This window comes from Pseudochaenichthys georgianus, chromosome 3 (assembly GCF_902827115.2).
Source record: "Pseudochaenichthys georgianus chromosome 3, fPseGeo1.2, whole genome shotgun sequence".
Lineage (NCBI taxonomy): Eukaryota > Metazoa > Chordata > Actinopteri > Perciformes > Channichthyidae > Pseudochaenichthys > Pseudochaenichthys georgianus.
In genome coordinates, this window is record NC_047505.1 from 42,820,887 (window position 1) to 42,848,072 (window position 27,186).

Consider the following 27,186-nt stretch of genomic DNA (forward strand, 5'->3'; position numbering starts at 1 on the left):
TCCCACCCCTGACTCTGTTACCCCCAACTCTGGCCGGAGTGAAGGAGCAACGCCACACACTTACTCTGATGTTTCCGCCCTAGCCCGCAACGTACGGGCTGGCGGAGATATATCAGCTGTTGTGCGGGCAGCCATGGCAGCCCCCACCACGCAGGGACAGATTGTCTCGGGCGGGGGGGGGGGCGATCCTTCACCCACGCCCAGAGCGCGGGGCACTATGGGCCTGACCCGTGAGTGGTACAATCTGAATACAGTGGGACTCCCTCAGAAGGTGATAAACACTATTCAGAGTGCGAGAGCTTCCTCCACCAGGTCTCTTTACGACTGTAAGTGGAGGGTGTTTGAGGAGTGGTGCCTTCAAAAAGGACACATCTCTTTTCAATGTCCTGTCGGGGTGATTTTATCATTTCTACAGGACTTGATCGATAAACACAGAGCTTTCTCCACGATCAAGGTGTACCTGGCTGCTATTGCTGCATGCCATGTGGGCTTTGAGGGTAAGACGGCTAGCCAACATCCTTTGGTTTGCCGTTTTATGAAGGGAGCTCGCAGGCTCCTCCCTGTCTCCAGGTCGCTGGTGCCCTTATGGGACCTGGCAGTGGTTTTAAATGGGCTCAGAATGACTCCATTTGAACCCCTGGAAGGAGCTGATATGAAACATCTGTCACTCAAGACAGTGCTGTTACTGGCCCTGGCATCCGCTAAACGGGTCAGTGATATCCATGCACTGTCTGTACATCCCTCAAGCACTCAGTTCGCCCCAGGGCAAACGAGAGTGTTGTTGAAGCCCAACCCTGCCTTTACACCAAAGGTGGTTGGTTCGTGTACCCCAATTTACATTGAGGCATTTCCTCCGCCGCTAGTTTCCTCCGGGGAGCAGCAGCAGGATCTGTTGTGTCCAGTCTGGGCTTTACACACATATATGGACAGATCAAAGGAGCTTCGTCTTAATGACCAACTATTTGTGTCCTGGGCTAACCCTCACAAGGGCAAGCCCGTTACTAAGCAACAGCTCTCCCACTGGATTGTGGAGGCAATTGCTTTGGCCTATATGAGTCAGAATTTGCAAGCACCTTCGGGTCTGCGGGCTCACTCGACTCGGGGCCTGGCTACATCCTGGGCTTTGTTCAAGGGTGTTTCCATCCAAGACATCTGTGCAGCGGCGAGCTGGTCCTCGCCGCTCACTTTTGTCCGCTTTTACAGGCTAGACGTCTCCGCTCCAAGCGTGGCCCGAGCAGTGCTGAGCACCTTGTTGAGTCGGGACTCTACCTGTTAAATTCTGGTTGATCGGTGATTTTCGAGATAAGCTCGTCTGGCAATACGGGAGCTACAATATCCCATAGTGAGACATCGAATGGAGTGTTATGAATGAGAACGATAGGTTACTTACGTAACCCCAGGTCTCAGAGTAACATGAAGTGAGATGTCTCACCAGACGGCCCTCCTTGCTGTGGTGAAGCGAGAAGAGGTGCTTATTTTTGAATGATGCATGCATTGTGGCGCAAGCTACTTATAGGGGGTGAATTCCCTGACGCTGACGTCAAGATCACCAGCCAATCGGGATTGGCGTAATGAGATTGATGCTTCTGTTTGCTCCGCGATGAGGCGCATCCCATAGTGAGACATCTCACTTCATGTTACTCTGACAACTGGGGTTACGTAAGTAACCTATAGTTTCTCGCTTGAGGCCAGGAAAAGGCTAGTCACTGTGACCTTTTTACCTGTGCTGGACTATGGTGATTTGTTATATATGAATGCACCTGCCAATTACCTGAGCAAGTTAGATGCTGCGTATCACAGTGCACTGAGATTTTTGACAAATTGTAAAGCACTTACGCATCACTGTACCCTGTATGCCAAGGCGGTTTTGCCATCACTTACTGTACGGAGGCTCAGTCACTGGTACTTTTTCATTTACAAAGCCATGTTGGATACACTACCATCTTATATCTGCTCCCTGATCTCTCTGCGAATTGAAAGTACTTATTGCCTGAGATCGCATGCTGTGGTTTTATTAAATGTGCCAAGTGCTAGGACTGTCTTAGGGAAGAAAGCTTTTAGATGTGCAGCTCCACTAACATGTCTGCAAAAAGAATGGAAAATTACCAAGCTAGTACCACTACATGTTTTTAAAGCTCGGTTGGATGCTACAAAATCACATGCTGTTGGTACCTGTACATGTGGTTAAATATGTAAATTGTAATCCCTGTACATGTTGCTGTATGATGTCCTTTTGTTGTTCTGTTGTTTATGTTTTTATGTCTTCTTGTGGAACCTACTGCTGCAGGTCTCCCTTGAAAAAGAGATCATTGATCTCAATGGGATTTTACCTGGATAAATAAAGGTTTTGAATTGAATTGAATTGAATCGGACATCATTGAATCTGGAATGAGGCTATTTTGAACCGTAAAAAGACAGGGGCGTGTACAACAGGAAACTGGGCTTGTGACGTGATGTACAATATAATGTATGATATATCTTTCAGACATGAATGAATCCATCAGCTGTGGAGAGACAGAGTGACAGAATGAGAGATCAACTCCGACACAGAGTGCACAGAAGAAAGAATCAAAAGAAAGAGTGAAAAGTGGGCGCGGGTGTGTGCGTTTGGGTGCACGTGTGTTTAAGCATGTGTGAGAGAGTTTAAGTGTGTGTCTTCCAAGGCCCCCGTTGATCATCTTGACACATGTCTGAGCATTTCTGTCACTTTAATGTCACTGTGGAAATTCTGCAGATTAGTACAACATCCGTCATGGTGCCGGGCCGATCCAAGTCAACAGAACGCATGCAATATTAAACGCTAATATTCCCCACAGCCTTTTATGCTCCAATATTACAGAGACAGAAGGAAGGTCCTGAATATTCACTCAGAGAGATGACATGGACAGGTTTGGGAGAAAAGTGCATACAGAGGCACACAGACACACACACAGGCAAAAATGATCACACAAAAAAGACTCATTACGGTCTATATGTACTGTCTTTCACAGAAGCAGAGCTCTAATAGTACTGTATCATTGACATAAAACACACACACACACACACACACACACACACACACACACACACACACACACACACACACACACACACACACACACACACACACACACACACACACACACACACACACACACACACACACACACACACACACACACACACACACACACACACACACACACACACATATCCATATTTCTTATTTCCATTGCATTTCTTTAACACAAAATAACTACTGTACGTACGAGTGAGAAGAAAAGAAACAGATAGGGAGGATGGAAAGACATGAGACGGAAATAAAAATGGAAATAAGAGAGGGATGAAACATGAGAAACCGAGTCAGATGGGAATGGAATGAATTAAATACTTAGAAAGCGAGGCAATAAAGAGTGAGGGGGAGTAGAGAAAACGGCTGAGTGAAATGAAGCGAAAGACAAACAGAGAAAGAAAGAGAGCTGATTAGAGATGCATGCTGAGGGAATGTCATTGTTCCAGTCGATTTGAGACATTATTTAAACTAAGACCCGGGAGAGAAAGACAGAGTATGAGAGAGAGGGAGTGATCGACAAAGGGAAGTGGATGGCGGTGGGAGTGGGATATATAAAAGGAGAAATTCAGATGGTGAGAAAGACAAAAATAGACCCCTGCATTGATCTGGAAGGATGGCATAAAATGACTTGTTTGTGTGTGTGTTTAGAAATGCCTCTATGAAAACTTTTAGTCTGTAGTTCATATAAGAAAACACAACTATTAAATGCAAGGGTGTGCGTAGGAAGATAATGGTTATTTGAGTTTGAGAGTACGCAAGACAAGCAATTGAACAGCTGCTTGTTGACAGCTGTACTTCTCCACTGATGTCCTCTGTCGCCTCTGTATGAAACACACTCACACACACACACACACGCGCGCACACACACAACCTAATACACAAACGCAGGTGTATGAATGATACATAGGTAGTGAATTATGCATGCTGTCCTGTGCTACAGTGAGGTGGAGCAGTCACACTGAACTTTTCACTGCTGACCGACTACAGGCTCTGTCGGGGAGATGCCCACTTCTGTCTGCCACGATGGATTTGCTCTCCTGCGAGCAAAGGCCTGGTTCTGAGGCCGTGGTTAACATCAAACCGAGACTGAAATCAAATGATAAACTCACATCCTGCAGCATATCAGTGTGTGAGTAATCCCTATGGCATCATAGTTTTGGTTTAACTAGAGAATGCCACGAGATTAAATAAGTAACTGTGATCAGAAAAAATATATATGAGCTGTGGCAGAGGCTTTTCACCTAAAAATAATTAACCCAATAATGACATTTTAGCTCAAATTCAAACCAAGAGCTGGTTGACGTATTATTCCATTAATGCACACGTGTGTCAAAGTTAATCACACTCTATCATTGGGTGAACACAAAAGCAAACCACATTAAAACTTCAAAGTTAGCATGAAGACAGCTGAGTTAAAGTGTTTCGAGGCAAGGATATTTGAAAGCAAGAGAACACTATTAGACTAGATTAAAGTTTTGGATTAGAAAAGTGACATACTGTAAATCTAATCCAAGACACCACATATTCAGTTATCATAAATCACACAACCCACACGAGTCCGGCGCCAACAAGGCTGATGTCAGCTGTCAGTTATTTACAACTTTGACAGCCTCTAGTTTATTACCTGATTTAGCAGTCTGACCGCACTGATAGCTGTCCATTAACCAAAACGTCAGGTGCAACGCAGCACCGCCTGGCACTGCGGGTATACAGCATGTGTCCAAAAGTACAGCAGCACTTAAATCCACTCAATCAATTTCTCAGCAATAACAAATAAAACCCATGAATAAAACTCGACGAAAAATAAGAAGGAACATATATTTAGCAGCAGGGAATGAGATGTAGTGTGTGTGTGTGTGTGTGTGTGTGTGTGTGTGTGTGTGTGTGTGTGTGTGTGTGTGTGTGTGTGTGTGTGTGTGTGTGTGTGTGTGTGTGTGTGTGTGTGTGTGTGTGTGTGTGTGTGTGTGTGTGTGTGTTATAAGAAAAGTATCCTTTATATCATCAAGAAGTAAACCACTTAATTAAGACCATAAGGAGATTCTCCTCAGGGGGGATCCTCTTTTTTAACTGTTTGTTTTTATATGCTTGAACTTGAAATGAATGAACACTGTATGTGGATCTAACACTGATTGTGATATTTGGGAATACAAATCCACAGAAAAGACAACTCAGTGAAAAACAAACTGTATGCGTTTGAGTAGAAGGAGCTTGTGTGGCAACATGACCCTATAAAAACCCTTAAAACGTATACTGTATCAGACACTAACTTACAGGGTGTGTGAGGTCTTACATCACAGTTACAAATAGGGTTAAGAATACATGTTGTTTTTTATGATCATGTTTGTTACTCACATTGTTTCCCTCTGTGTGGCTCTCAGGCAGACACAGACAGCGGTAGGGCTTCCCACTGGTCTCACAGTGGTCTGCATGGCCGTGACACTCACATCTGGCCAGATGATAAAGGGAAGAAAGGAAATATAAACAAAACTGCAATGTACAAACTATTTGTGTTACAATGAAAAAAAGTAGTTGCATCAATAACAAGTTAAGCAGCAGACAACATGACAGAAGCTCCCTCTCCTTCAAACTTTCTGTTGCTACTTCCTCCATCTCTCCATGGAAATGCAGGAGTGCCATTAAGAAGTTCCCAGTCAACATTTATAAATACCATCCTGAGAATTATCAGAGCAACCTAACAGCCCCGTCTTTCTCCCACACGCACGCACGCACACACACACACACACACACACACACACACACACATTCCTACAAACCAAAAAGTAGAGTATAGTGATCAATTTAAACAAAAATAAGTATCTTACTCGTGACCCTTTAAATTCTAACTGTATACTGATCCTTTTAGAACGTTTTAAAATATATTTTGTATCCCATTGTCTTTATAGGAGCCCTTTATTTTAATACCGTCTGAAGATTGAAACTGGTTAGAACATCCAGTAAAGTTGACCTTTTATATTTTTTGCAAAAAGACAATAAAAAATTGGTTTTAAGAGACTTGTATTTTCAGTATGTGGGCTGTTAAATGGTCTCCCTGTTGTCTAAAAGCCTGCCTTCGGCTGCAAGCTACTTAAACTACGGAGAATGCAGGGATCCACGCACGCACGCACACACAGGTATTTTTCATATGTTGGGAATTGACTCAAGTCTCAAGCCTCATTAACAATGACGTAATCACCAATATCAAAAGTGAAGTAAATTATAGTTTTTCATCCAGCCCATACAGTACAAAAAAATAAAGGTCCACTTTAAGTTTCTTTGGGCAGTCTTGTTTTTGTGTTTATTTCACTAACCCTAGTGAAATAAACACAAAAACAAGACTGCCCAAAGAAACTTAAAGTGGACCTATCATGCTATATTTGAATAATATATTGTAGGGCCATACCTATACAAAACATGTCTGCGCAGTTTTTTTCTTCAAAATACCAAACAGATCATGCATTTTAGCCATGCCTCATTTAGCTCTATTTGCTCTATTCCAGCCCTGCCTTCACAAGGGCAGATTCTGTGGCAAATGAGCTGCAGCTGACCACGCCCCCCTGCAAAGGAGGGGGCGTGGCACGAGCGTCATGTTACCATGCTGTTACCATGCTGTTACCATGCCACGCAACCTCTCATTCCCCTGATGGTGGAGAGTTGCCCATATAGGCGGAGCACCCCGTTTCTGAAGTCAGAACAATTTCAAATCTGGATCAGTCTGTATCAGATCCGTTAAAGCCCCGTTTTTAGAGATTTGGGTATGGAGGAAAAGAGAGAGGGTTGTGTTTTCTGACACTTGGTGAGTTCCCTGACACACCGGGGGGACACATTCATGTATAAAAGATGTACAAAAGTGCATTTTGCATGATAGGTCCCCTTTAACTTAGTCAATACAAAAGTAAGGCAGTTGAGGAAAATTGCTATAAAAAAGTGTCTCTCTACCAAAAGTCTAGCTAAACGTGGCTTCCCTTTTACAGCTGATGAATATGCCAAGCTGATATTGAACTGAGAAGGGATACAGTTATTATTGGACAAATGAGGCCCATGAGTGCAGACAAAAACAAAAACATACACACTGAGGTTATGCTGGTACTCTCTCTTGCCAACAAGCATATTTACATGCTATAGACAGATAGAAGAGAGATGTAAGAAGTATGAAAGAGAGGAGAGAGACTGGGAGGGATGAAGAATGCACAGATGAGATTTCAGCAGCTCCAAATCTCTGTTTCTCCACTTCACTGTAACAAGCTACTAATTAAAACAGCTTAGAAGGAGGGGGAGGGGGAGACAGAGTTAGAGATGATTGCCTCCTGCATAATCCTATAATTACCACAGTCATAAAAAACAGTCACTCTGTCAGTCTAATGAAGAGATGTGTTCACAATTACTCTCAGAAAGCTCTCCTGATACTCAACACACCGCGTCAAATATTTTTTCTAGATGTCAAACTATGCTCAGATATTTGAACAAATCAACAGTGAAAATATCTTCAAGTGTTTTTCAACCAATTAAGCTGCTAAATAAAAATGGTGACTGTACTAACATTGGAATGATGCTACATATGGTGATTCCTCTGCATAAGCTCATATGAATGATTTGATGTATGACAAATCAAATGTTGACATTTTTTTTACAACATGCCACAGATTTATATATCCATAAGAGATCATTTATCTGCAAAAAAAACATCCACCAACATATCTCAGAAGCAGATGAGATTCAGTGGGATCTCTGTCTACATGTGTGTCCTCACCTGCCACTGATGGTGATCTCATTGATGGCATAGTATCTGTGTCTCTGGTTCACCCCCGCTGCCCTGCTGTTGGATTGTCCACTCAGGTGTATCCTGACCTGGGTGGCATGTGCCATCTTCTGCAGAGCAGGGGTGTTGTAGAAGTCATTATATCCCGGACGCAGGTTTGGCTCCGGGGTCAGCAGGCTGAATATGATGTTACCTCCTGAGAAGGGTAAATCGCTGAAACACAGAAACATAAACACACATTGTGCCAGTTATCTTAGAGGTATGTGTCTAGATCACAACTTTGAAAACAAACTAATCCAAGGGTTCGTTAGAAAGAGTAATTTACAATATATATTTGAGTAAAACTAATACATCTGAACTGATATACCAGATTGTTTAAACTCTCAAATATAAATATAATGGTATCAGCCTTGAAGTCCAACATCGTTCAGGAAATAGTGTCCAATAGAAAAACCACACAGCTAAACACACTATATGAGTGTCATTGCAAAGACAAAATCAACTTGACATCTACAGGCTTCTTTTTTCCTTTTGTCTTAATTTCGCTCGCTTAAAATAAACCTAAAATGCAGGTGAAATCATAGACAACAAACAATTATTCAGGCCGCTTATTGAAGCCCTTACCTCCTCCGATAATCCTGGGAGAGCACCGCCATTTAAAAAAATGAACCCCTCACAAATGGCTGCCACTACTGATATTTCATAGATGTTTTGGTGGTTGATTCCGAACACAGTGTTGAGTCAATAACCTTGTCAAATCATAAACAAAAAAGATGTACTGTAAAAAATACACTTATTTATGGAATAACTGTACATTTCAGCCAGAAACCCAGAGCACAAACCAAAATATTGTAAATCAAATGTGAATTGGCGCCAGTTCTACGGCTGTAATCGATGAATTAACTCTACAGCAGGAGCACCCCACACACACACACACACACACACACACACACACACACACACACACACACACACACACACACACACACACACACACACACACACACACACACACACACACACACACACACACACACACACACACACACACACACACACACACACACACACACACACACACACGTGTATCTACAGTAGGTGCAGCAGTTTCCAGCTCTTTCTTTCTATTGCTCTGGGTAATGCTTTTTATCTGACAAAAATACCTGTTTACTTGTTTATCTGTACATGTAGACAAGATGCAAAAGGATCACTTACAGCACTCCTGGAGCAGTACTGTAATTGACTGGTGTGAAAACACCTGAAAGACTGAGGCGTGCTTGCATTTATCTTGCCAGACACTCCAGCGGCCTCAGAGGAGGCATTGTCTCTTGTGGGATTAAATAAATCTTGCTAGATAAAAAACATAACTATTTCAAGATCAAAGACAGTGCTCTTTTTATCAACCACTAATGTCACAGAGGGTGTTATTATGTTGCCCATGTGAGGTTCAATTGCTCTCATGCCAAATTAACTAATACGTATAACAGTGCCAGGAACGGTTGTATGTGATATAATTTGTCAATCAAGTGAAAAATAAGCAATGACTACATAATCTGTGATCTATTCATACCTGTTCTATCTAATGCCAACCAAGGCCTTGATACAAGCAGCTCTGCCAAGATTCAGTGTGTGAGATTGTGTGTGTGTGTGTGTGTGTGTGTGTGTGTGTGTGTGTGTGTGTGTGTGTGTGTGTGTGTGTGTGTGTGTGTGTGTGTGTGTGTGTGTTAAGACTATGTTCCAAGGCCAGTTCTCCATCTAATGCCAGTGAAGAGCCTGTTACCGGTCATGTGCCAAAGCAGCACTGTAGGTGGTTAGCTTTAGAAACCTAGTCACTGAGAGCGTGCCAGGGTGTGTGTGTGTGTGTGTGTGTGTGTGTGTGTGTGTGTGTGTGTGTGTGTGTGTGTGTGTGTGTGTGTGTGTGTGCGTTGGTGCGGCCGGATTATGAGGACAATTCGCATGGATACACACCAGCATTATAAGGACATTTCGACTTGTGAAGACAAAACTGGTGTCCTCACAAGTCGTGCAGTGTAGAAGCACTTATCAACATGTAAATAAAACCCTCCCGCTTTTTCTCGGTATGTACTTATAAAACGCCTATACCTGATTTCTAGTGTATATTTGTGTGTGCTCATTGTGTATAAAACGCTCGTACAGCCGATTCATGATATTGCAGTTTCATACACATTTCCCTCTCGTTTTACACAAAATAAGCGCTTTTCATTGGCTGGACACACCTGCTCACTGATTGGGCGGCTAAAGCGTCAATCAGGCAGGTTCTCATCAGGGATTGGCCAGCAGTCTTCACGCGGGCAGGTTCTCATCAGGGATTGGTCTTTCAGTTTTCGGTCAATGTCTTACCAAGAAACCGTATCAGTAGTACATGGCTGAGGAGATCACTGACGGCAATTCGGACTTTTAACCAAAACTGGTAAGTGATATTTGTATCATGTATTTGAAACAAAATATAAGGATTTAAATGTTTGTTTGGTGGCCAGCTACAGCCTAGCATCAAAACTGCAGCTGTTCGTTTATTACTTTGTTTGTCCGGCTCAGTGTACGCCACGAGGCAAGCTCCCCATCGCGTTTCGTGTGTTTAAAAACAATTATAGGATGAAGTTAGTTAGTTATTTAGTAAGTTAATCCTACCAAGAGACTGCATTTTACTGGAAATGTTACATTAACCTTTAGCTCTGCTGTCAGTTAGCACAGTTTAGCTTAGCATGAACCACATGGTAATGACTTCCGCTTTACAACTGAATTAAATGCAATGTGGTATTAAAAGGCTGACTATTTATGCCCACTCATATGTGTTGATTACTAGTTATACTACTGGCCTGTTTTTGAGTAAATAATTGACTTTAAAATGCTGGTAAAACAGATGTGTGCTGTGTCTTACCCCCTAAACACACCAGGAGCGTCTGCGCCACGCTGCGACCTCCTCCTGCGACCCGGCCCCTACACACGGCGGCGTGCGTTGCCGCTTGGCGGTGGGCGTATCTTGAGCTTGGGGAGTCAACGCGAGCAGCCCGACCAACAACCAACCACATGAATGTCCCGCCCCGGACATACAAAGCAAAGCATTCATGCTACATCCATGCTGGCTAAATATACTGTCTATGCTTGCTAGCTGTCCATTCAAACGAAATACACTGGATATAAACTCCCCAAACAAGCGAAAACCTACCAGTTTCCCCCACTGTCTTTGCCACCTCCCCCCATGCCTGGCTCCTCCGGTTTGTATCCCTGTATGTTCCCTACCGCCACGATCATTTTCTCCTCCTTTTGTTGACATATGGGAAATAACTGCGGTCTGGCTCTCCCAACATACACCCGGTTTGATTGGCTACTGCTTGTACTGTCAGATTTACATACGAGGGATTTGATTTGCTGACGCCTCCGTCGAGGCGGCAAAAGTAGAACATTGCTCTACCTCGAGAGAAGCTACGCTTTGCTCTCACAATGCAGTTCGGCGAATCGTGACGTCACCCCATTCAAAGTGAATGGGTAGAAGCGTTTAAGCGGCAACGCACGCCGCCGTGTGTAGGGGCCACACCAGGCGCGTTTCAAAACGTTGCGTAAGCGGAGCGTCGTGTGTGCAGCCTCGCAGTTGTTGTTGATTTTGGAATATTTCCTGGACATTTGTACTTCTACAAGTAAGTAGGCTACGTAGTTAAATGGTTTATGTTTGTGTCTGTTTAAATCGTGTTTATTGTTGTTATTTCCTATTTTGTTGTGTTGTAGACTACAGACACAGTTAATAATAATTGTAATATTCCAGTTATAAACGACATGAATCAAAGATGTGTTGCTGTATTTTAGTGGTAAAAAAATATGCATTCATCATCATAATTATTGTATATATATATAATTTACAGTGCCTGTAAACCGGAGGAGAACGCTGGCATGTATTCTCCTACTTGAAAGATCGTGGTGGGGGGGGGGGGAGAAGGAGTCGGTGTTGGGTGCACCCCCTCAACCAGCAGTTGTCAAAGCAGACAACAAGGTGATTTTCATCACTTCCTGCGCCGCGTCAAAAATAGGATTCATCCTATATTTTAGAAATTCCTTGCGGCGAGGAGCTTCTGGGACGGCCCGTCGACAGCGTCGAAAGCTCCAATCTGCCCATTCACTTTCAATGGGGTGACGTCACGTAGCCGCGCTTTTTCGCCGAACTGAATTGTGGGTAGCAGAGCGGTCCGTCTCAGGCGACAGAAGTTGAACAATGTTCACCTTCTGTCGCCTGAGACGCCGGAGTAGCCAGCGCCAGCCAATCAAATCCCGTTTCCCAAAATCTGACAGCTGAAGCCGTAGCCAATCAAACCGCGTCTAAGCTGGGAGAGATATCCCGCCGTTCATTTCTATATTTCAAAAAAAGTCGGAGGAGAAACTAACTATCGCCGTAGCAAATCACCCGGTTTTGTATGACCAGACCCTCTTCACCTACCGGGATACAAACCGGAGGAACCAGGCATGGAGGGAGGTGGCAGAGACAGTGGGTGAAACTGGTAGGTTTTCGCCTGTTTGGGGAGTTTATATATATATTGCTCCCATACAATCCCCGGGGTTTTTTGCTTTGTATGTCGGGGGCGGGAGATTCATGTGATTGGTTGTTGGCCGTGTTGCTTTAATAAAATCCCCAAGCTCCAGACACGCCCAGCTCCAAGCTATTTTTGAAGCTGTAGTGTGGACGCTCCGGATCGCTTCGAGCCGCGGCGCGGCGCGTCTGGTGCTATTCCACCAGACGCGGTAAGCTATCTCATACAGTATGTAGTATCAAAGACCGTATAGCATTGCTCCATCAATATGGTCGAACTGGGCACACAGGGAACCCTGACCTTTTAGCCATTGCTCTTAGGTCATCAGCCTCACGTATTTTCAACAATGTACGTTTTCAGGATATGTAAATGTGTGCCCCTCTCATTGAAAAGCAACACTGTATACCAAATCAATTGTGTCCTAAACTGCCTGACACCCGCCGTGTTTAGAGATGCTTTGACTACACTTTTGGGGAGCCATGGTGAAGGTGTCTGCTCCATGCACCCCAGGGCACAGAGGAGAGGCTTCACAGAGCCTCTCCTCTGTGCCAGGGTTGTTTGGCAGGGTTAGCAAACTACCCGTCCCTTATTATTATATCATGAAGCCTTTTTAACCATGCATATGATCATTTATTGAAATCAAATGTGTACAACAGAACTTATGATAGCACAACATTGTCTATCCTCTCAATTTAGCTTCTTAATTATGACAGTGCACAATAATGGTACATTTAACTTTAAAATATAACATTTGTGTAGACATTTTATGTTTTATTTTGTATATGAACAAAGTACTATTGCTTAACAAGTATTTTCTAATATGTTGCAACATCTGATCTGAACATTAGACAGAACATGCTGATTAAAGCTGTGCTCTGTTTATTTACATTTAAATGAAATGCAATATAAAATAATGTGTCACTTCATACCAGTAAATAATCGTGAACTCACCCCTGGATATAGTCAAATCACAGCTACCCTCAACCCTAGCAGTGTTGGCATCACTATGTTAAGCGTTTCAAAGTACTGTTAACCGACACCTTGTGCATATCACTGTGGAGCTTCATTGCAGAAAGGAGTGTGTGCTGATCAAACAATTGTACTCCGTATTTACCTGCAAGGCACTTTACATGTCAGAGGCTAACTTGGATGAAGCTTGTGTGGATAACAGTGTTAGGCATCTAACACACTCATGGCAAATATTTACAAATAATTGGGTATAGGTAAATGTTTAATGTTAATGCATTTTATTTATTTTTGTAGGATGTGGTGTTTTTACACGGGAATATATTGCACCGTCAACTTTTGTGGTGGAGTACCGTGGAATATTGGGTGTAAGTGAAGATCTAGATGTCAAAAATAACATCTTCTTATTCGATTTCAACTGGTCTGGAATGCACTTTTGGTGAGTTTGCTGCTTGTTGATTACCTCAAATGGATATTTGACCATTATCAGATGTATGTGTTTCCTAGTGACTTCTTGTATGAATTCAGTGCTTTTCTGTCATGATACATGATGTTGTATCTGGACTATTTGTCTTGCAGCATTAATGCTTCAAAAGAGGATGGAACACTTGGACGTCTTGCAAATGATAATCACAGGAATCCAAACTGCAGAGTGAAAAAAATCATTGTCAAAGGAACCCCACACTTGTGCCTATATTCTGTAAAGGAAATATTCCCAGAGGAGGAGATAACGTACAACTATGGGGATTCTGCTTGGCCCTGGCGCTTAAAGGTGAGGTTATGTTCTCTTTAGGGCATTGCTTAACTTTCAGGGAAAAAGTTTGCATTTTTCTCCATGGTACTACGACTCAGCTCAGTTAGGCAAGGCAAGGCAAGGCAAGTTTATTTATATAGCACTTTTCGACGCAGGGTAATTCAAAGTGCTTTACAAAAAAGAAATGAAAGACATTAAGCATTAAAAAAGAAAAGCTAATAAAATAAACATTAAGGAAAAATACATGGATAAAAGTTACAGTGCAGTCTAAAATATGAATAGTTCAATTAAACATTACAAGAAAAAGTACATGGATAAAAGTTACAGTGCTAATAAAATAAACATTAAGGAAAAATACATGGATAAAAGTTACAGTGCAGTCTAAAATATGATTTAATTTAGACAGACTTTCTTCACCATATTTTGCTCGCATGACATCCACAATCGGACCCTCAGGAGGCTGTACACACCCCCTCCCCTGCTTTGCTTCCATAACAAAGTCTTTAAAGTGTTACCAAAACACTATTTTTCATCCGTCGATGCCAGATATTCCAAATATCTCTGCTTTCGAGCAGTCCCTCTCATAAATGTCATGGAGTTTAATTACGTTTAGAAAAAGTACATGGATAAAAGTTACAGTGCAGTTTAAGATATGAAAAGTTCAATTAAAAGCAGCGACAAAAAGAAAAGTCTTCAGCCTGGATTTAAAAGTAGTAAGAGTTGCAGCGGACCTGCAGGTTTCTGGGAGTTTGTTCCAGATATTTGGAGCATAATAACTGAACGCTGCTTTACCATGTTTAGTTCTGACTCTGGGGACAGAAAGCTGACCAGTCCCTGAAGACCTGAGAGATCTGGATGGTTCATAGTTTAGCAGGAGGTCAGTAATGTATTTTGGGCCTAAACCATTCAGTGCTTTATAAACCAGCATCAATATTTTGAAATCTATTCTTTGACACACAGGAAGCCAGTGTAAAGACTTCAGAACAGGAGTGATGTGGTCCACTTTCTTAGTGTTAGTGAGGACTCGAGCAGCGGCGTTCTGAATCAGCTGCAGCTTTCTAATAGATTTTTTAGTGAGACCTGTGAAGACACCATTGCAGTAGTCGAGTCTACTGAAGATAAAGGCATGGACAAGTTTTTCCAAATCCTGCTGTGACATTAGTCTTTTAATCCTAGATATATTCTTTAGGTGATAGTAAGCTGATTTAGTAACTGTTTTAATGTGACTGTTGAAACTCAGGTCAGAGTCCATGACTACACCTAGATTCCTGGCTTTATCTGTTGGTTTGAACATTGCAGACTGAAGCTCAGCGCTAACTTTTAAACGTTCTGCCTTGGCTCCAAAGACCATTACCTCAGTTTTATCTTTGTTTAATTGGAGAAAGTTCTGACACATCCAGTCATTGATTTGTTCAATGCACTTACTCAGTGTTTGAACTGGAGCATAGTCTCCTGGTGAAATTGTTACGTAAATGTGTGTGTCATCTGCATAGCTATGGTAACTTATTTTGTTGTTCTTCATTATCTGAGCCAGTGGTAGCATGTAGATGTTAAAGAGAAGAGGCCCCAAGATGGAGCCTTGAGGAACCCCACATGTCATATTTGTCAACTCAGATGTGTATTTACCTATAGAAACAAAGTTGTTTCTATCCTTTAAGTAGGATTTAAACCAATTTAGAACTGTTTCCGAAAGTCCCACCCAGTTTTCCAGTCGGTCTAGTAATATGCTGTGGTCAACAGTGTCAAACGCAGCACTGAGATCTAATAATACTAACACTGAAGTTCTGCCACTGTCCGTGTTTAAGTGGATGTCGTTAAAGACCTTTACAAGAGCAGTCTCAGTGCTGTGGTTTGGACGAAAGCCTGACTGGAACACATCGAAACAACCATTTAAATGCAAGAAATTACTCAACTGTTGAAAAACAACTTTTTCAATGATCTTACCTAGAAATGGCAGGTTTGATATGGGCCTGTAATTGTTCATTACTGAAGCATCTAGATTATTCTTTTTTAAGAGCGGTTTAATGACTGCAGTTTTCAGGGCCTGTGGAAAAATACCTGAGTGAAGAGATTTGTTTACTATATGAAGTAGTTCTGAGGCCATGCAAGGCAAAACATCTTTGAAAAATCCTGTTGGAATAATATCAAGGCAGCAGGAGGAGGACTTCAGAAGTTGTATAATGTCCTCTAGGTTTTTATCATTAATCTGATGGAATTGTGTCATGATGTCTGAATTGATGTTAAGTGGACACAGAGACAGCACATTTGCTGTTCCTGATGCAGAGGCACTGACTGCTTGTCTGATTTTCTGAATTTTGTCAGTGAAAAAGGAGGCAAAATCATTGCACGCCCTGGTGGTTAGAAATTCAGAGGCTACTGACACTGGGGGGTTAGTTAGTCTGTCGACGGTAGCAAACAAGGCACGTGCGTTGTTTTTGTTTTTGGTAATGATGTCAGAGAAGAATGATTGTCGTGCGTTTTTCAATTCCAAATTATAAAGGCCAAGTCTCTCTTTATAAATTTCAAAGTGAACCTGGAGATTTGTTTTTCGCCACCTGCGTTCAGCTTTTCGACATTCTCTTTTTTCTGTTTTAACGGTCATGGCCTTTCTCCATGGAGATATTTTCTTCCCAGTCACTTCCTTTACCTTAATTAGAGCAATGGCATCTATAACATTTTTAATTTTTGAATTAAAATGATCTACTAGCTCATCTACTGGGATGTTAGCAGGGGCAAGTGTGGAAGAAAAATTCTGAGTAAACATTTCCCTAGTATTTTCAGTTAAATATCGCTTTGTGGTTACCTCTTTTTGAACACTTGTGTGAACAGAAATAGAGCTCTCAAAGAAAACACAGGAATGGTCAGAGAGCGCAACATCAGTCACCACAACCTTAGAGATATTCAGACCCTTTGAGATAATTAAGTCCAGAGTGTGCCCCTTATTGTGCGTGGGCTCCGTTACATGCTGAGTCAGTCCATAGCTATCAAGAACACAAAACAGTTCTTTAGCCCCTCTGTCCTGGGGGTTGTCAACATGGATGTTAAAATCACCAACAATGACTAGACGGTCAAAGTCAATACACACTATAGACAGCAGTTCAGTAAAGTCATCAAAAAAACTTGCACTGTATTTGGGTGGCCTATAGATATTTAGGAACAGAGCTCGAGAGGAGCATTTCAGCTGAAGGGCCACATATTCAAAAGAATCAAAGTTTCCATACGATGTCTTCCTGCATTGAAGGGAATCATTGAACAGAATAGCAACTCCACCCCCTTTCTTATGCATTCTTTCCTGACTCATAAAACTAAAGTTGGGAGGGGTTGATTCGATAAGAACAGCTGCACTGTTATTTTGTTCAATCCAAGTTTCTGTTAAAAACATAAAATCAAGATTGTGCTCAGTGATAAAATCATTGATTAAAAATGTTTTTCCTGCCAAAGACCTGACATTTAATAAAGCTAGTTTAAGTTTGTTAAACACACTATCAGTCATGTTTTTTGTAACAAGCTGTGGCTGACATGGAATCACTGCTAAATTAGATAAACTCACACAAACGTTTGAGCGCTTCCTGTATCTAAGATGATTTACCGCTCTTAATCTATTACCTATCAACACAGATATCGGCAAAGCTACTGGCAGGCAGGGCCCTGGCATGTCCTGGAAAGAGTTGAGAGTGCCATACGCCCTTGAGCCTGGACCCAGCAGATATCAGTTTGCAGATTGTTTTGGTTTGGATGATTGTGGTAGGCATGGTGATGAAGCCGGGAGAGATGGTGCGCATCTCTGCTTCGGTGATTTTGGTGGGCGTCGTTGAGGGGCGGGGTAAAGGACATGCTGCCAGCCCTGCGTAACGCCTTAGTTTGGTCTTTGAAATCCAGGAAGGAATCGGTGCCAGCCCTCTGTATCTCCTTCATGTGTTCAACGATCTCCAGGATGGTGGGCGTGGGTGAAAGGGTGAACGGAGTATCCCCAAAGGCGTTGATAGGGGGGGGGGGTGACGGGCGGTGGGGACTCCTCCGTGTGTTTCATAGGTCTCCCATAATCAGAACATTCCTCAGGCGGGTGCAGTGATACTTCTTCAGGGTTTTCTGCGCGATGTGTTGTGTCTATCTCCTGTTTTGATTCCTCTTGCCGCTTGTCCTTGGCAGAGGGAACAGATTGATGACGCAGGCAGTTGAATATGTTAGAGATAAACAATTTCACTCCTGACTTGTTCAGGCAAACTCCATTTGCCTTGAAAAGATGTCTGCGATCCCAGAAAAAGTTAAAATTGTCAATAAAATGCACAGAATGGTCAGTACAGGCAGTTGAAAGCCAGGTGTTCAGTGCAAACAATCTGCTGAATCTCTCCACTCCTCTTCTGACTGGCGGTAGAGGGCCACTGATGAACACCTCTGCATTTAGAGAGCTGGCAGTTTCCAACAGACATTTAAAGTCTTTTTTCAGCACTTCTGACTCTTGTTTCACAACATCATTTGTTCCAATGTGCAGAACCACATTCTTCACAGTCGGATGTTCAGCCCCAATATGCAGGATCTTCTCAGCCAAGTCAGAGACCACATCCTTGGGAAAACAGAGTACTTTGGTGTTGTTCTTACTACACAGACCTTTTACATCTCTTACAGCAGAGTCACCCACAATCAGAGTTTCAGGCCCAGTCGTTAGCTTTCCCTCTAGTCTTCTACTTTTGGAGTAGCTATTGGTCCTTACCCTGCTGTGTGAAGAGGACGGGTTATCCAGGTCATCAGAAAGAGATCTCCGGCTCTCGGTCAGCGGAGCGTATCTGTTCTGGATTGGCACACTTGGTGGTTTAGGAGGATTTTTTGTAATTCTCCCTTTAGCAGCTGTCCACTGCTGTTTAGGGGTTGAAGAGGCACTCTTCCTGGGTGATAACAATGCAGGCCAGCCGGTCGCATCACATATTTCTGAGTGTTGGGCTCTGCCTGTTATCTGTCCTCCCAAATCCCATGGAAATGATTTACTCTTCGGCTTTGCACCCAGAGAGTTCCAGGGAGGACTACCACTTGTAGATTTATTACCCGGTACACAGCCCTCCTGTTCCTTGGAATCCTTGTAGCTGCTAACTAGCTGTGAGTTAGCATACCCTTTTCCACTATTTTGCAACACTGGTAAAGTGGTGTCATTCCCACAACATAGTCCATTCACTTCCACGTTAACTTCCAACCGTTGCATTTTCATTTCCAGCACAACTATCTTCTGTAGAAGTTTGTGGAAGTCATCTGTAGAGAACGGAGGCATTTTTCTACCAACTAGCTTAAGCTAAATAGCATGCAGTAGCCTACCAGGCTTTAGCTGTTGCTAGGCCACGCTACTGTAAGACTGGGGTCGTCGTAAAAATGTTGAAATATGGCTGAAAACCTCCGTCTATTTACGAAGATGAACTGTCCCAGTGATCGGTTAATGTCCAGGAGCCGCTGCTCGAAGTTTTCAGAGAATAAGAATAGGAAAATCAGCATAAAAAGTAAGCAGAGGCAGGAGCAAGCAGAAAAGCGTCTGCACTGTAAGAAAAGATAAGGTGTTAAGCAGATTTGATTTATTTCAGTAAAAAATGTGTACTGTGTTAACATTATTTTCTGAATTTCACCTGATTAATAACAAAAGAGTCAATAATATCTTTCACTTATTTACAGGAAGTATGTGGTGGGACACGAGAGGCTGCGACCGACCATCGTAGAACTGCTAACACATCAGGGGACAAGATGGTAAGTTTCAATGCATTGTTGTTCCACACATTTGCACGTTGCGTGTCGCTGACCGGTATAGATTGAAGCTGTTTTACCAGGACTATCGTCTTGGTAGGGGGCTCCGTTTCCCCATACTTTGGGTCAAATTGAAACGGGTTAAATGTTATACACAGAAAGAAAATGGCCGTCTAGTCACAGGGTGTCTTGTAGGGACAGCAGTCCTTGTAAGGACAGATGTTTTACAACCTGTTGACATGACTAGACATTAGATCATTGCCTTCATCCAGCATGTGCACACCTCCATAACTGATAAACCTTTGCAGCACACAAGTCAGATCAAACCACAACCAAGGTGACAACAGTGTCTTCTTTTTGTGCTACAATTTCAGGCTCCCTGTGAAGTAGCTTGTAACCCTGAGCCCGAGAGAGATCCGCCGTCCTCCCCACCAACCTAAATGGCAAGTTGTACTTCACAATACTCTCACCATTGTTCTTTCACACACTGTTAAAGGGAGGAATCCTTGTCACATATATGGCAAGTTGGATATCTGTCAGCTTGTTAGCGTTGATGACGCCTTGACCTAAGATACACAATTTAGGCAGGACATACTTTCAATACTACTGCAACTGCTCTAAGTCAGATGCTAAGAGATTTTCAAAATGATGAGTACAATATGTTTTTTACATAAAATAAGGTGTCCAAGCAGACTAACCTTATTATTTTTCATTGTCATAAGGATTATGTCCTAAATGTATCTGAGTCACATTTTCACACTCAAACACACTTAAAATAATATATATATTTATTTTGTTTATGTTCAATTTTTTAATCACAGTGTCATCATGTACTCACCGGTGCAGTAATTTCCTCTTTAGACAATTGTCATGATTGCACAGGACCTGTCTCAAGCCTGAAATGGATTGGTTTTACGTGTAAATGTAAGTACCTGTCAAACAACACCGTTTTATTTTTTACTCTGAGATGATAAACATTTCGATAAAAAAAACTTAATTTCAAATACTTAACTTAGATTCTAAATGACTTACTTTCTTCTTTGTTATATAGTGAAATGCACAGTGATTAAATATAAAAATAATGCTCAAGAAATGTTACCAGTACATTTTTCTTGTGTAATTGTGTTTTTAGTATGTTCAACCTCATGGCACAAAACCTGCTTCATCAAGAACAACGACTCACCGGTACGTAATGTGTTTATATAAATATCTGATTTCTTTGGATAATGAAAAAAATATAAACTCGGTGTTCCTTTATTTATTTTTTAGGATGAAGGACATCTGCCTTTCTAGTAATGAAGGTTCCGTCAGTGATAAAGACTACATTCCTGAAACTGCGTCTAGCAGCGATGGATCCAGCGCCGATGAAGACTGCCCTCCTGACTCAGAAGCAAATACTGATTGGGATCATCTAATTGCCACCATCAGGGATTCAAAGCCACCCCATTGTAAGACTGCACCAACTGTCTCTACAAAGAACTGTGTTGAACAGCAAGACACGGCTGCTACTACCTCTGACAAATTCCAACTTCATGAACATTTCATCCCTGATATGGCATCCAGTTCTGATAATGAACCTACCACAAGCAATCCTCAGAATCTGACAACAGCTGTAACAGAGTCTCATTACTCTGAGAGGGCGACAATTGAGAGTGTTGCAAACCCCAAAGACTCTTCTTGCACCCTCAACAATTACTGTTATGTTTGCAATAAACCTCAATCTAAGATTGCTCGTCACTTTAAGAAGCATGAGAAAGAACAACCTGAAATTGCTGAAGCATTTATGTTCCCTAAACACTCTAAAGAGAGAAAAAGGTTACTTGAAAAGCTGCGAAACAAAGGTAATTACCATCATAATCAAGAGACAATGCAGAATTAAAGCGGACCACTGAAACTAAAACGAAGACCACGAAGATCAAATGTCTCACTGGATGCCAACAAATATGTGCACTGTGTATATTGTAAAGGCATGTTTGTCCGCAAAGAACTTTGGCGCCACATGCGTAGATGTCCTTCAAAGACCGTCTCAGACACTGAAGCAACTGGTAGGGCCAAAGTCCTAGTTCTGGCTGATATTGCAGAGTCAACTTTCTCCCAAGCAATTTCTCCTGGTTTATGGAAGATCCTTGGAAATATGAAGCAAGATGAAGTGGCATCAGTTTCACGGAATGATTTCCTCATACTGCAACTGGCTCAGTCACTCTACAATAAACATGGTAGTGATTCGACAAAATTCGAATATATCAGACAGAAAGTCCGTGAAAGGGGCAGGCTCTTAATGAGCTTGAGAAGCAAATGTTCCTTATTCAGTTTTGAAGATGCTGTAAAACCAAACAACTTTTACAAAGTTATTGAGGCAGTCAGAGATGTCGCTGGTTACGATGAAGAGAAGCACTGCTACCTCATACCAAGTCTGGCTCTGAAATTAGGACATTCACTCAAGAAGATTGGCAGTATTATTCTATGTAGAGCCATTGCTGCAGAAGATGAATTGATGATCAAAGCATCAGAGCGTTTCACACAACTGTGCACTGAAGAATGGAATGAACTTATCTCCCACACTGCTCTTGCAACTTTGAGCAAGTCTAAGTTTAACAGACCGTGTACAATACCTTTTACAAAGGATGTGCAGCTCCTCCACCAGTACCTGGAGAAGAAATCAGCTACTGCTATGGAGAACCTTCAAAAGAACGAGACTTCACAGAGTTATGCAGAACTAGCCAGAGTTACACTAGCTCAAATAATTATCTTCAACAGGCGCCGTGCAGGAGAGGTCTCAAAAATGACACTTGAAGCATTCATGAAAAGAGACCAGACTGAGCTTCATGAGGACATTGCTGTTAGCCTCTCGCCATTCGAGCAAAAGCTGGCCAAGCATTTCAGTAGGGTGGAAATAATGGGCAAAAGAGGAAGGAAAGTTGCCATTTTGTTAAACCCTGAAGTTGTCAGTGCAACAACACTCCTTGCTGACAAAAGAGACTTGTGTAATGTGCACAAGGACAACCCTTTCCTATTTGGAAGATCACAGTGCCCCTCCACCAGCTTCTACAGGGGACAGGACTGCATCAGGCTTTTTGCACGTCAGTGTGGTGCAAAAAATCCAGAGTATCTCAGGTCTACACAACTTCGCAAGCATGTTGCAACATTGTCCCAGATTCTTAACCTTAAGAACAATGAGCTAGACCAACTAGCCAACTTCTTAGGCCATGACATACGGGTCCATCGAGACTTTTATCGACTGCCAGAGGCAACTATTGAGATTGCAAAAATCTCAAAGATTCTACTGGCGATGGAGAAAGGATCTTTGGCTGCATATCAAGGAAAATCTCTTGACGAGATTGAGATTGAAGGTATGTGCTCAATTTATGTATTATTATTACTTATGATAATATTATTAAAATGATAATAATGATAATACAAAGCCTTTTCAATAGATATTTACAAAGTGCATTACGGAAACAAGATTATTTCTACAACAACATTCATAAAAAATATAACTACACAAAAGGAAATTGACTAAAAGGATGGGAAATGAAAATTGGACAAATTAACTCAGGTAAATTATACATAAATATATTGATTTGTGTTTTTCAGATGAGTTGGAACCAGATCTGGAAGAATTTCAGGGGGAAAACATTGATGGAGACGATGAAGATGATGGAGACAATGAAGAGCCAGATCCTGCACATGGAGTAAGGGGTATGTAACACAGATGTTCTTTTTCAGAATATGTGTAATGGTACAGATTTGTCTGAGTACCTTTTTTATAGGACAATATTTAGCAATTAAAGGCTGTACACTGTAGAGCCATCTTGTTGCTTTATTGGCACCACAAAATCAGTGATATTTCTAGCACATTACTCTTCAGACATGAAACAAGGTGTACAGTAATCACCTTAAAAAGGCACAACAGTTACCAAAATTAGGTCTCCTGGAGTAGGTCATATGGTGTGGTAAAGTTTAAAATCTAATTGCAATCATATAAGCCAGGGTTACTTTTTACTTGTGGTCAAACAGAGAAAAAAAAATCTTTGAAATTGTCCTCCATTAAATCTGTAGACTCAGTTACTGTCTCTAAAGCTTGCCTGTTTTCTCATTATTTTCACCAGAAATGCGAGGAATAAAGAGTCCTGATGAAGTGTCCTCCAACTCTGAAGGTAATGTGTGGAAGGGCCTTACTGTAGATTGTCTTTTTGTTATTGCACTGTGTTGGGGGCATACATATAGGTTACATATGTGCCTATATTGGTTGATAAAAAAACATGTTACCATTTCTGTTTGTTATGTTACTACTACAATGTTTCTTGGATAAAATACATTACTAAAGAGACCAGTTTAACTACAGATTTTCCCCTCCAGCTATCAATACAAATAATATTGTAGTATTTAGTATAGGCTGTTGCATTAGCTGTTAAAGTTGGCTCTGCAAAATCTGTTTATTTTTCATGCCAAGAAACTTAAAATATGTGAATTGTCATGTTGATATATGTAGTATATTTCAAGATTGTTTTTTTCGACTGCGCCTGAAGCCTACCATGCCAAAGGTAATGTAAATGTGCATGGAACATTTTAATTATTGATTTCAAAGAAAAGGTGCATTGAATATTATTTTTGAAATGAGATTCAAGCCCCATTTGCATTAGGAACATATTTTTACAGTCTGGCAGCTCTAAATTCTAACATGACACATGCCATGGTGGCACAAATTAAAATGAATGAATGATAAACTGCAGCCTTCTCTGTCAGAGATGTTTGTTTTGGTTTATATATATATATATATATATATATAAATATTAAAAAAAACAGGAATTATCATAAACCAAACAAGGCAAGAAATACAAATAGCTGAAAGAGGCCAGAGCACACAAATCCAATAACAGTGTGAATGGCCCAGGTTTTGGATGATTTGCCTGCAGTCGGAACAAATGTTATTGTCTCGTCAGATTTTAAATGGTCAGACACTAAAGTAAAGTTAAACTAGGTGAAGTTTAAGTTTAAGTTTTTCTTTTTTTCCTAGGAGAAAGAAAAAATATGAAACCGATCCAGGAAGAGGCCATGAGTTCAGAAGGTATATTGAGATGCCAGTGGGTTACATTCTGACTGTAAACCAATACGTTTTTTTAGCAACTTTTTAAGAGTTTGTTCTCATTGATAATTGTAAACACGTAAAAAAAAACCTAAACTGATAGAGAAGAATAAGCTTATCTAAAAACTATTATTTTACATCAACATTGATTCTTTTTTTACAGGGTCCAGTTCAGTTACAGCTTTTGTTCTGTTTATATATTTTAAATAATATAAATAGGCTTTCAAAATTAAGTTCCCCACAAATAAATTTGAGTCTGTATAAGCTATTCTAATAAAAGCATTTCTGGTTTACTTTAGGAAAAACAAATCAGTTGGACACCCAGGGTGAGATCACCAGCTCCAAAGGTAGGACTCCACATATTCATTACTTTATTTTCAAGGGGCTTACCCTTTTAAGGGTGCCGTTACAACCCAAAAAGGATCCAATTTAATACATGTAATATGTTTCTAGTTTCACCAATGATGTAAGTTATGTTGGTTTTTCTTCATTTAAAATCTGATCTGCTCTTGTCATTTTGTCTGGCCACTTCTGATGGCCTGCTGTATCCATTACAGAGGACTGTTGAGTGCATTAATCCAGTCAGCATGATTACTGTGCTCTGTCATTTTTCTGGTACGCTAGCAGTACAAATATACTTTACTTTGAGCAGAAATCAGAATTTGCAGAGAATCTGGATGTCCGCAAAAATTGTGATAATCGTTAGTCTTGAAATCATTCAGCCAACTAACTCTGTATGCAATTAAAGCAGTGTAATGCTGTAAATTGATAAATGTCGCATTTATAAAATATATATAAAACATTTTTCACTAAACAACAACTCTAAATACTCCTTTTATTGCCACTTCAACCTCTTCTCATACCCACTGTACCAGGATAGCTAGTCAAGAGAACACAGTAGTAACCCCCTCCTACTTAACAATGCACCTCATGGAATTTTTATATATAAATACACATATATATATATAAATTAGGGCCGGGACTTTAACACGTTAATTAAGATTTATTAATTACACAAAAATGAACGCGTTAAAAAAATTAACGCATTTTAATCGCACTTTAATCGCACTTATTTTTGCACAGCGGAACGTTTCTCACTGGATGAGTTTCAGGCGTACCGATTATACTGGAGCACCAACTAACGTTCATGACTTCAGCATGGGACTTCAAACAACAACAAACCACGGTGAACAATAGTCAAACATGAACGAACAAGCTGATGAGACCGCTTTGGTCGGCCCCGTGGATGGGAAATGTTGTTTTAAAAAACGGACGGATGGAAGCGTCGACAAGAGCACGGTTGTGTGCAAATTATGCAAAAAATAATTTGCATATCACCGCAGCACATCAAGCCTAAAGTATCACCTAAATGCAAAGCATGTAGCAGCTTGCGTGGACGTTAGCCCGACTCCGAGTGCAAGGAACCACACCCTGACCCAACCCACACTCAACCAGATGACTGGTTTCAGGGCTAGGATAAGTAAGTCCAAAACGTATAAATTGTCAGTATATTCAATTCTTTAGAATTTGAAATATTGAACCGCAGTGGTTAGTGCGTGTGGCCCATGAAAGTGGTCTCCGCTGCCTACTAGGTGGGTTTGAATCCCTAGCCCTCTGTGTCTTATCCTCTGTCTTCCAACTTCACACTCTCTCTGGAATAATGGCACACAAAACATCTTAAAAAAAATAATTTGAAATATCTGCAAATTAAAAGTACATTTTGTACACTCAACTGGTACAGAAATCCTGTAAAACAAAATATGCATTTGCAGGCCACACAATAGCAGCATCTTAGGGAGCTCATTCCTTTGTCATTGGTGAGAGATGTAGGGGCTCTTTCACCTCAGCTAAAACTGCAAGTGATTTAGACTGTTAACCAACAGAGAGCTGAAAAACTGTGTCCTGCTCCCTTTATTACAACCAGTCTAACATCAAGAATGCTTTTTGTATGGTTAGAAACTTGTTAAATCCGGGTGTTCACAAATAAGGTATTGTTCGGGTAGTGTGTGTGTATAAAATGCCCAGTTATACCAGATGTCCTTATAACTAAGGTATTATTAGGCTAGTGTGTGTGTGTATATAAAATGTCCAGTTATACCTGATGTCCTTATAACTAAGGTATTGTTAGGGTAGTGAAATGCCCAGTTATACCAGATGTCCTTATAACTAAGGTATTGTTAGGCTAGTGTGTGTGTGTGTGTGTGTGTGTGTGTGTGTGTGTGTGTGTGTGTGTGTGTGTGTGTGTGTGTGTGTGTGTGTGTGTGTGTGTGTGTGTGTGTGTGTGTGTGTGTGTGTGTGTGTGTGTGTGTGTGT

At 41.4% G+C, this 27,186-nt stretch overlaps 1 protein-coding gene across 1 annotated transcript in view; it reads right to left on the bottom strand.

The window, feature by feature from the left end:
- Window positions 1-27,186, bottom strand: part of ush2a (Usher syndrome 2A (autosomal recessive, mild)) — a 257,394-nt gene that overhangs the window by 193,889 nt on the left and 36,319 nt on the right. Inside the window, exons 10-11 of the mRNA XM_034103486.1 lie at window positions 7,800-8,021; window positions 5,405-5,498 (exon numbers count right to left, since the gene is read on the bottom strand). Coding sequence (XP_033959377.1) covers window positions 5,405-5,498; window positions 7,800-8,021 — 316 coding nt within the window. The remainder of the gene's footprint in view (window positions 1-5,404; window positions 5,499-7,799; window positions 8,022-27,186) is intronic.